Raw genomic sequence first — 10,938 nt, forward strand, 5'->3', positions numbered from 1 at the left:
GCTCCAGGCTCAGTGGTGACACATGGCACAGTGACTATCACATACTCACAGAACAGAATGTGAGATCTGAGAAAATTTCAAATAAAAAAGCATGTCAACCAATGTTAGCAAACGACATCCTTGAGGGATAGAAAGGAAAAATGGATTTACAAAGGAACTTTGTATCATATCTCCATTTCTGAGGTCAAAATTAACACTCACAATAATTTATGAAATACATTTATTTTGAAGATCAGTAGAGTAAGTATTTTGGCCTAACTAGAAGCTGTGATTTATAATTTACTATAACAACAGTAAGTGCAAGTTCAACATTGAAATTTTGTGCAAAATATTTTATGATTAGTCTATGACAACTGCTACTTAAGCAACTATTTGCTAGACGGGCCAATGATTTGTTCTTGATACTTCCTTCATACAATACACTTCAGACAGGCTCAACGGTGAGACAGGTTACTCAGCAAACACGGTTATACATTCAATAAGCATATTACATTCTCATTGAGTGGGCCAAGTTAATTTGGACCCCAGGAAGGCAGTGAGGCTTGGAGCTTTGGGCTCAGCCAGGCCCCAGCAGCAGGAAGCCAGATCCACACAGATCTCTCTGCCACATCCCTGCTTAGCCACACTAGGATCTGAGGGAGAATGATGCCCAGCTTGCTCGGGAGCGCTTCTGACCACCCCATCCCTTCAGTGTGCTCCACAGCTCGAAGTCTTCTCCAGCAATCCCTGTCCTGTGATTTCTGAAGCCCTGGGGTATAATACGCTCCCCACCACCACCACCACCACTACAGGAACGGCTCCATGCTTTATAGATCTGTAGGAATCTCTCTAAGATTTAAAAAGTAAAATTTCCTTGCATTGTGCTAGGAAAATAAGCAGAAGGCTTATCCTTGAAGATCTACAAAACATTCAACTTGAGGATCTTGAGGGGATTTTTATGAAGAATGGGGAGGGTCCCCATCATGTTGCCTAGGTTGGCCTCAAAGTCCTGGGTTCGGGAGTCTTCTTGCCTCAGGCTCAGGAACAGCTGTGACTGCAAGATGCTCTGAGTGGCCTTCACAAAAAAGCACTGCTTCTTGGCAAGAGACTCAGTGCAGTTTAGGTCATCACAAAGGCACTGGGACAGTCCCAACAGACTGTCACAAACACACAGACTTTGGGTGGTGCCCTATGAATAAGAAAGGATGTTTAAATGGAGAGTGGACTCCTGAAGGCCGGTCTCAAGCCAAAATGGATGAGATGGACATACCCACCTGCAGTTTTAGTACCTCAATGCCTAACAGTAGCTGGGAGGACCTAGCCTCCGCTCTCAAGATAACAGGGTCAGCTGGAAAGCCTGGGTGGTGTTGACACTGGAGTGGGCAGAGCTATGGGCTCGAGGAAAATGGCCAAGGAGCAGTTATCGAGTCTCCCTGACGCATCAGCGTGGACTGGGATCTAGTGTGACGTGTTCTCGCCCCAGGCCGGTCTACATCCTCTCAGCACCTGCACTGCTGTCAAATGCGGAAGATTTGGCTCAAACATTGAGTTTCATTAGTGGTTTGTGGCAACAGCTTAGGTTTGATTGCAGTACATCTGTGAATTTCCTGGTTTGGGTATAATTTTACAAGTATTGGCTTGTTAACCATTTAGTAGAGTGATACTTCAGGAGAGGCAACAAGGAAGTCATTACAGCTGATCCTAAGGAGAGGAGACAAGGATTCATGTTATCCTGTTATGAAAAAACCCACCCACATCAAGCCTTAGAACATAAGCCCAGACTAAATTCATAATAAAGAAAAAGCTATGTGTTCCTAAAAAGCCATAGTGCCGCTTCAACTGAAAATAAAGAATCATGCAGGGGGTAGACTGCGCACCGTGCAAAGCTAGCAGGCATTACAGAAGCAAGCATTACCCCGGCTCTGTGGTAGGAGGAGCCCAGCACTGGCATGAAATCTAAAACTGAGGAACTCATTTCTAAGTTCAAGAGCAGCACAGACGGCTTTAGAATGTTCTTAAAGACCCAAAGGAGCAACACAAGCTACACTCGGGATCACCGCTTAGAATAAAATATGCTTTGATACAAACAGGATAAAAGGTCAGAGAAGAGAGCAAAGAGGCAGCGAAGGGAAAAGGCCAGATCTCCCCCTGACTCCATCCCAGGTTAAAAAAGTAATGAATGTATCGGCGGATAGTAAGGAGATGGGAGAAGCTGAAATTGGCCTGGGAAATTGCAAACTCCCCCACACTCTGTAGGGAAGATCCACGTAGAAGCTTTGCCAAAAATCTTAACTTGGTAACCAAGCCAAGGATCAAGCCTGCATGTTCTCATTCCCACCAAAGACCCTGGCTAACGAAGACCTGTCTGCCACACCCTTTCGGGAACTCAAGGCTGCCTTGTGTACTGCACTGATAGCTAGGTGGGCCCTCTTGGGGACAAGGTAGGCCTGGGAAGCACTAACTCAGCCTGGTCCTCTATGTCACCCCAGAGGTTGAGACATTCTACCCCAACCAAAAGTATGCACCTTAGGCTAAGGGATCAATGTCAAATGAAATGACCAGAGACCCAAGCCTACCTCCAACCAGATCTCCAGCCTCAAAAAAAAGGGAAAAGAGGGAAAGCCCTGAACTGCCACAGTGAATCCCTAAGCTGCAGGGGTTTATTTTTAATTAAAAAGGAAACGACTGAGATTAAAAAATATATATTCTCAAATTATGAAACAAACATTAAACATGCAGATAGTGACTGTGGACTGGCGCTGCACGGTGCACCCTCCCGGACTGACGGAGACAGTACTGCATGGTGCACCTCCCAGACTGACGGAGGCAGCGGTGCAGCTCAACATGTGGCCACTCATTTTTAATCAGGACGCAGGCTTTGCCAGACCCAGCCTAGACACTACTCTTCTACATTTCTCTCAGATTACCAGGACCCATCCCTGTCCCTTTAAAACGATGCCTAGATTAAATTTTAACACTGATTAGTTCCAGACCAAGGTCCAGTACATGTAAGTAAGCTAAACCTTCTGTCAGTAACCCCAAACCTTCAGCTAATAGAAACAACTAAAACCAAACAGAACCTAGCCTGGCCCACCTCACACACAGAAGGAAAAATAGGAAACTCCTACCTCACTCTCAACAGACAGCCGGGGCCTGACCGTCAGGGCTTACTGGACCAGCGCCGGCTATGAACTATCAGAGAAGCCAACAGGGCTTTTCCCCTCGGCAGAGCTTGGTATTTCTGAGAAAACCCAAATGATTTCAAATGCAGCTGTTATCACCAATCCATCAGCGTGGCGCTAGTGCAAGACAACAACTTTTCACATTTTAACTGAGATACAACATCTATAAACATGGCAGTTCCGCCAGGCCTCTCATCCACAGCCACTTTTCACAGACATTGTCCCACATGTCCTTAGTTAGCTGTCTGAGGAAACCCTTCCCCTCTCCACCTTGATATTCATTCCCACAGACTCCCTCCTTCACCCCAGGGATGACAGCTGCCCAGAAAAGGAGGCACTCACGAGGGCCTCTTTGCAATGTCACCTCTGTGATGACCTGTGGCCCAAGACAAACTTTATCTGGCAATCCACTTTGGAAGGGAAAGTATGCCTAATAAGAACTACACCCCTTGCCTATTTCTTTCCACTACCACCATTCCCTATCACCAGGACGACTTCACGCACGTTCAAGAACAAATTAAAATTGAACAGAGAATACCAATACCCAGAGGAGCAGAGAGCTAATAGCTCAGAATCTTCCAGAAAGCTCCACAGTGTCTTAGACTCTCATAAAAGTTGGTAAAATCCTGTAATCATTTTGAGTTTATAGGACATTCAGCCTTCAGAGCTACTGAAGGTTGACACTGCAGTCGAAAGCAGCTAGGACAGCAGATGACTGTGTTTACAGAAACAGGGAGCTGGCCATCTTTAGAAGCTGATTGATGTAGCTACAGCAGCCCCCAGCGAGGAGGAAGGACCAGAGGCAGGATAACAGAGATGGACTTACAGCAGCCTGGCCCAGATAGGAAGAAGGGTCAGAAGGACTGGTTTGTTAGGAGGGGGAAGGACTCACCTTGACAATCACAGCTGCAACAGCAACCAGGCACACAAACAACAGCATCCCCAGCCTTCCTTTGTTGAACTGCTTCAGCAGGAAGAACTTGGCCCAGCTGACCTTGGACTCGCTGTTGGGCGGGTACCTGAGCTTGTTGACGCTCTCCCCTTTTAACCCTTTTAACAGGCAGGGGCGCTGATGAGAAAAGGTATCAAAACTGTATTTTCCATGATATGCCCCCATTCCACTGGCACCTGAAATAAATGGAAGAGAAGATACGAATTTCACTGTGGGGGCTTCCCATTTCAACACAGACTGAGAAAGCCTGGCTGTGCTCTGCCCGAGAGGGAGACATTCAACTTCTTGGCCTTTCTCCTCAGAAATCCTTTCCCAACTTGGCTCCCAGCACAACCATCCGCCCTCTCAGGCAGGATGCAGGGTCAGGATTTGTATCCCCTCTCGGGTTGTGCTGTCCTTTGTACCAGAAGTGTGCTAAGTGTTTCGGGGTGTTCTTTGGGGAGTCCCACCACAGCCCTGTGGTGGCCTGAACCTCTAACCCAGAGCCATCCAATCTGCCTAAGGTCACATGGCTTCTAAACGAGGAAGCTAAAATGTGAGCTCAGTTTAGTCTGACACTCAATGCTGTACGTGTGTTTTCCCATCAGTCCATGTGACCTTATTTATCCATGGCTCCCCTCACTTGTTTCCTCTAAATTCTTGAAGAGCAACTGAAAATGGGATAACAAGGTTATACGGCCAGATAAGAATAATCAAGGAAAAACTTCTGTCATCTTGGAAGCCACGATATAATCCACAATGCACACAACAGACTGCAGATGAAACTGTCCTGCGCATTGGCAATGGACAACGGCGGAAGGCAGGCAGGCTGCCTGGAAGCCGGGGACAGCTGGCTGGGGCCAGGTCACAGCTCAGTCACCAGTGTTTGCAGGGAGGGGATCAGTCAGAAAGCAAGACTGATTCACTGGAGAGACAATGACACCAGAGAGAAAACCCGAGGACACTGAGGGAGGGGAAGAGGGGCCAGCAAAAGCCATTACCATGGTAGGAAGGACCCAGAGGAAAGGACCAGACTGCATCCACAACGCTTCCACCACAACAAAATGCCCCTTGCCCATCCTCTAGAGAACGGGGGACTCTCACGCATCAAATCAAGCAGCACACGAGGAAAGGCTGCCCTTCCCCACAGAGGCTTGCGGGGCTAGTGCATGTAGCACTGACTACCCACCTCAGCATCAACTCGAGTAGAACACAGAGGGATTCTGTTTCTGGCATTCTAAACCTTTCTCTCACTGTACGGCACTTAAATACAGGTATCTCGCTAATTAATCTGAAACCTGATTCTTGGTCCTTAAGCTGGGAAGATCTGGTAGCATAGTTAAGTAAGGGAAGTAGTGAGGTGAAGAAAAGTCATCACAGCTGTGGTCAGTGACAATGAGGACAGACGGTACTGCCCAGGCCATCAGGAAATGACCGCAAGCCAGGTGAGCAGCAACCAGAAAATGACCCTAAGCTGAGTGGCCGGAGGAGGACATGGTCGTAGGGACATGCACAATAAACAGTACCCAACTTTCAACAGCTCGTACAAGAAATCCGGGAAACATGCTTCTGGCACATTTCTATTCAGAGAAGGTCGCTATGGTGAGTTGGGAAGCCATTCTCGTAAGCTCCTAGGTCTGAATGTTTGGTCCCCATTAGTGGAACTGTTTGGGTAGGATTAGGTGTGGCCTTGTTGGAATGGGTGTGGCCTTTTGGGAGGTATACCACTGGGGCTTCGAGGTTTCAAAAGCCCACTCCAGGTCGAGTCTGAGCCTGAGTGTCTTTGCCTACAACTTGCAGAGCAGATATGAGCTCTCTGCAAACTGCTCCAGCTCTATGCCTGTCTACCTCCTCTATGCTCCCTGTCAGGATGATAGAGTAACCCTCTGAAACTATAAGCAAGCCCTCAGTTAAATGTTTTCTCTTTTAGATGGTCTTGCTCACGGTATCTCATGACAGCAATAGAATAATAATGAAGACAGTCATACTTACCCACACCTCCAAAGGGCAGAGAATTAACAGTGAAGTGCATGATGACATCATTGCCGGTGACTCCACCACTGGAGGTCTCATCAATCACCCGTTTGATGAGCTGAGGAACAGACCAAAGGCACGCAGGTCAGACCTAAGGTCCTCTCACTCCCGTGTCTTGGAAGGCCTCATTGTGGTCTCTAAGGACATTCATTCTGGCTTTGTGTGTTGGTGTAAGTTCTTAAGTTTGGGGAGACACAAAGTTCATGTCAAAATCTAAAAATATTGTATAAAATTATCTTCGAGTTATGAATACATCGTCTCATGAAACACAGAAGGGGTCTGTGCTTAAACCTAGGTCCCATCTCCAAGACAGCTCATAATTCATAGGGAAATATTCCAAAACCTGAAAAAATTCTGCAATCGAGCTGGGTGGCACATGCTTGTATCTCAGCAACCAAGAAGCTGGCGCAGGAGAAGCATAAATTTAAGGCCAGCCTAGGTACACAGTGCCTTAAGAATTCTGAAATCTGAAAGACATTTGGTCCCCAGCACATAGGCTGTAGATGAAGAAGAGTGGCTCTGAACCTTTGTTTACTTGGTCACCATCAAGTTCTATAGTCCAACATAGCACCAACAATTTAGAAATAGTTACTTCTCTGAAGTTGGTACTGACCAGAAGGGTTCTGCCCTGAAGAGCTTTCACAGTACCATGGGATGCTAACAGGCTGTTGGAGGTGAGGGAGTCAGGGGTTGGGGGGAGTCTTATGCGGCAGTGAACCTGTGAACTGTGATGATGACCAGCACAAGCTATGCCAGTGGGTGCAGGAGTGGCAGGAATGATATGGGGGTAGCACTGCAGCAGGAGCATGCCTAGCACCACAAATCAAGAGTCCATGGCTGGGAAGCTTAGAGGTTCCTAACGACTCGAACCTACGACTCAAAGTATTCTGCTAAGTGCTTAGTGTCAAACTACCCTCTAAATTTGCATTTCTATACCCTTAGATTAGTACACTTCTCAGACATCATCAGAGAGGTTTCCTTGTGCAGTGGAGAGCAGTTACCACAGAAACTCTCAACTTCCCAAAGAGAAGACAGGAAGTAACTGTAGAGTGTGCAGACTCTACATTTAGATCACACTCCTACCCTTGGGAGTTGAGGATTACCAAGGAGAGGGTGGTGACTGTGAGAGCCAGAGGGTGGGGAGGAGCAATTAAGACCACTGCGCTCCTGAGAGCACGCAGCTGCGGGTGACCGTGTAAGATTAAGCCAGTCAACACTGCATTGTGGATGGGGAGAGATTAGTGAGCCCCTATCCCATAGCTAAAAAGATGCTGACAGTTGGATGGCTCTGGGAGCAGGAGAGTCTGTTTCATTACAGGTATGCCCCCTAGAATCTCAACCACGCTCCAGTGGATGACCCCACACCATGAGTAAGTGGACAAAGTAGAGTTAGGGGAGAACTAGGGGGTGGATGTGTCAAAATATATTGTATGCATGCATGAAATTTTCAAAGAGTAAATAAAAACAGTACATTAAAATTATTATATCTCAATCTCTGATCTAAATTATACTACATGATTAACAGGTATGAAGGGCGAAAAGACTTTAGACTTATTTTTGAATACATAGTTAGTTGACCTAAGATCAAAAAAGCCACAAGCTGAGTGTGGTGGCGCTCGCCTTTAATCCTGGCACTTGGGAGGCACAGGGAGGTGGATCTCTGTGAGTTCAAGGCCAGTCTGATCTACGAATCGAATCCAGGACAGCCATGGCTCTATTACACAGAGAAACCCTTTCTCAAACAAAACAAAGCAGCCTCAGTGATACTGAACTAACAACCGTCATTCCACTCAGGTACTAATAATACGCCCTGAGAATTCATGGCGGGTTTCAAATGGGATTTCCCAGTGACCACAGGGGAAGAGCTCGGCACTCAGTCGCATGCTGCTAGCAGACTTTACTGTAGCGTGCACACTTATCTCTTTTCAAGTATGTATGGCCATGAGAATTCCCTAGCACTGCGAGCTCCCGAAGCCACTGAGTCACTACAGCACCTCACTATCAGAAACTGCACATGGCCCCTGGCCAAGGAACTCCTCACACCGACTGGTCCTTCTTCCCCATTCTCATTTTCCATTTCTCTAGGAGGATCCTGGACCTACATGTCCACATGGAAGTCACATGGAAGCTAAGAGCAGTCACCTACTGATGGAAATGGCACAGGAGGAGACAAGAGCTACTTGCCTGTTGATACAGGGCTGCCATCCTTTGGGAACCTGAAACCCAAGTTCTCTCAGTCATATATATGATGGTGCCAGAGGCCTCTGCCTTCCCTAGCCCCATCTGAGTGGCTAGTAATGCCATCTGAGCCACAGGGGCAGGCTCTACGGAGCCATGTCACAAAAACCTCCACCTGCTGGTGCATGTAGGTTTTCTAATTATCCTGGAGGTGTTTGTTATTTAAAAGCCCACTCACTCCTGTGGATTCGGCTCTAACCCTAGGGGATAAGGATACAGCAATAAACCAAGGCTTCCGGACCTAAGACAGCAAGCTATTAATAGTCGGTCAGTCAACTTTGATATACAAATAAACCATGTATGTGTTATAGCAATAAAGAAGTCTGATTCTTGAGGGTGGATTGTTCTCTGTAAAGCGTACCTTATTGTTACGAGAAAATACGTAGAGAGCCAGGGGCTTTTCACGGTCATTTATGAAATTTATGGCTTCCTCTACATTTTTCACAGACACTATTGGAAGAATTGGTCCAAAAATTTCTTCTTGCATCACCTTGGAGTTAGGATCAACATCTGTAAGTATGGTTGGGGCTAAAAACAAACAAACAAACAAATAAATGATACAAATGGTCAAGTTTAAGACAAAGAAAGCAAAACTCAAACTTCCTCTTTATTCCTCTGGGTTAACCACCCACTGGGCATCCACTACACAGAGCCTATTGGCTTGTCCTCCATGTTCCAGGCATAGCTTTGAGTGCCAGAAGCTCTGACTCCTCCCAAATTCTGCTTTCCAAATCCACTGTGGAACTCAGGGAGGAGCCCTACTTTAGCCTAAGCTAATCTCCAGTTTCCTTTCTTCTGTCTCTTCTAGGACACACTGTGACCTAGAAGACTGGAAGAAGAAGAGTGGGATGGAAGAATTCTGTTTTTCAATGGTAGTAACAACCTCAGAAACATCCAACAACTCAGGAGAATCTCTATGAATTTCCTTATTATTTGTATCCTTCTAAGATTTTTTTAAAACAGCTGATAAAAAAGTAAATTAATTTGGGGTCAGCTCCCTGGCCCACCACACATGCTTGTATTTCTCCCATCATCTTGTGTCCTAGTTTTGGAAATTGTATTTAAAAATCCAGTAAGAGCCGATGGCATGGCTCAGCAAGCAAAGGTACCCAGCAGTGAGCCTACCCACTTGATTTAAATCCCTAAAACCCACACAGGAGAGAACACCTCCCTCAAGTCATCTCCCGACTTTTACATATATGCTAGTTCGTTTTTATGTCAACCTGAGTTATTTGAGAAGAGGAACCTCAGTTGAGAAGATACCTCCATCAGATTGCCTACAGGCAAATCTCCTGATTAATGATATGGACAGGCCCAGGACACAGGGGTGGTGTCCCACCTTGGGCAGGTCATCCTAGGATGTTTAAGAAAGCAAGCTGCGCAAGCCACGAGGAGCAAGCTAGCGAGCAGGGGTCCTCCATGGCTTCTGCTTAGGTCCCTGCCTCCAGGTTCCTGTTTCCCTTCCCTTGGGGATGGGGAATGACCTGAGAGTAACAAGCTGAGAGGAACCTTTCCTCCTCAAGTTGCTTTTGGTGATAATGTTTTATCTCAGCAACAGAAACACAGCTAAGATAGGAACTGGTGCTAGGATCACAGGGCACTGCAATGACAGACCTGGAGGTCTGAAGCCCAGTGGTAGATTACCTGTGCAGCATGCGTGGGGCCCTAGGTTCCATATAAGATGAAATTGGAAGTAATATATATTCATGGCAAAGAGGCAAAATACACAAGGAATGTGAACAAGCGAAGGCCAAGACCAGCAACTCCAAGCACTCCAAGCACCATCTCTGGAAGGGTTTGCTGCTATTTAATGGTGGGATTCTGAGCTATGTTCTCATCTATAAATGGGGATAATTATGTAAAACTCCCTTCTGCTCCTCATGATTTCAGAATAAAAGAATCAAGTAACATACAAGAAAATATAAGAAAATGAAAGTAACAAGATCATCTAAAAGGGGCATGCATACATGCACTTTAAGAAGCCCACCAAAAGCAATATTTACAGCTTGTGTAGGAACAGTAAATGCTGGGTGAGGCCAAATTGCTATCTCCCACAGGAGAAGGTGATTTTCCTTTACCTAAGTAGCGTGTGGCCTCATCCATCTCTCCACCGAAAGCTATTTTCTGTCCTTTAAGCAGACTTTGTAACCTCTTAAAGTGACGAAGATTGATGATCCTTTCATAATCAGGAGAAGCCTTTATGTTTTCCCCATAAAAGTCCTATTAAAAAGAACAGGAGTTATTTAATTGTGACAAAACCCATATGCCTATTTCTTTAATAAGTTAAAAATCTACTGGTGTTTAAACACTGACCTGGCTTATACCCTCATCAAATCCAACACCCACTCTTTAAATAATTTAGTACTAGCACATAGTCGTAATTTCAAGTTTTTAGACAAGTCAAGCATTAACAAATAAGACAGGTACTCAGACATTCACACCCTCACACACACACCCCTCACACACACACAAACACACACATGCACACATTCTCTCTCTCTCTCTCTCACACACACACACACACACACACACACCCCTCACACACACAAACACACACATGCACACATTCTCTCT

At 46.1% G+C, this 10,938-nt stretch overlaps 1 protein-coding gene across 2 annotated transcripts in view; it reads right to left on the reverse strand.

Moving 5' to 3' along the window:
* Window positions 1–203: 203 nt before the first annotated feature.
* The window catches only part of Aldh3a2 (aldehyde dehydrogenase 3 family member A2), a 20,538-nt gene continuing 9,803 nt past the window's right edge, over window positions 204–10,938 (reverse strand). Inside the window, exons 6-11 of one of the 2 annotated variants that reach the window (XM_021175621.2) lie at window positions 10,443–10,584; window positions 8,726–8,892; window positions 6,085–6,184; window positions 4,054–4,289; window positions 3,108–3,220; window positions 204–1,680 (exon numbers count right to left, since the gene is read on the reverse strand). In XM_021175621.2, coding sequence (XP_021031280.1) covers window positions 3,140–3,220; window positions 4,054–4,289; window positions 6,085–6,184; window positions 8,726–8,892; window positions 10,443–10,584 — 726 coding nt within the window. In that variant the 3' untranslated portion in view covers window positions 204–1,680; window positions 3,108–3,139. The remainder of the gene's footprint in view (window positions 1,681–3,107; window positions 3,221–4,053; window positions 4,290–6,084; window positions 6,185–8,725; window positions 8,893–10,442; window positions 10,585–10,938) is intronic. The other variant, XM_021175622.1, reaches the window with a different exon arrangement.

The sequence above is a fragment of the Mus caroli genome, chromosome 11 (assembly GCF_900094665.2).
Source record: "Mus caroli chromosome 11, CAROLI_EIJ_v1.1, whole genome shotgun sequence".
Taxonomy (NCBI): domain Eukaryota; kingdom Metazoa; phylum Chordata; class Mammalia; order Rodentia; family Muridae; genus Mus; species Mus caroli.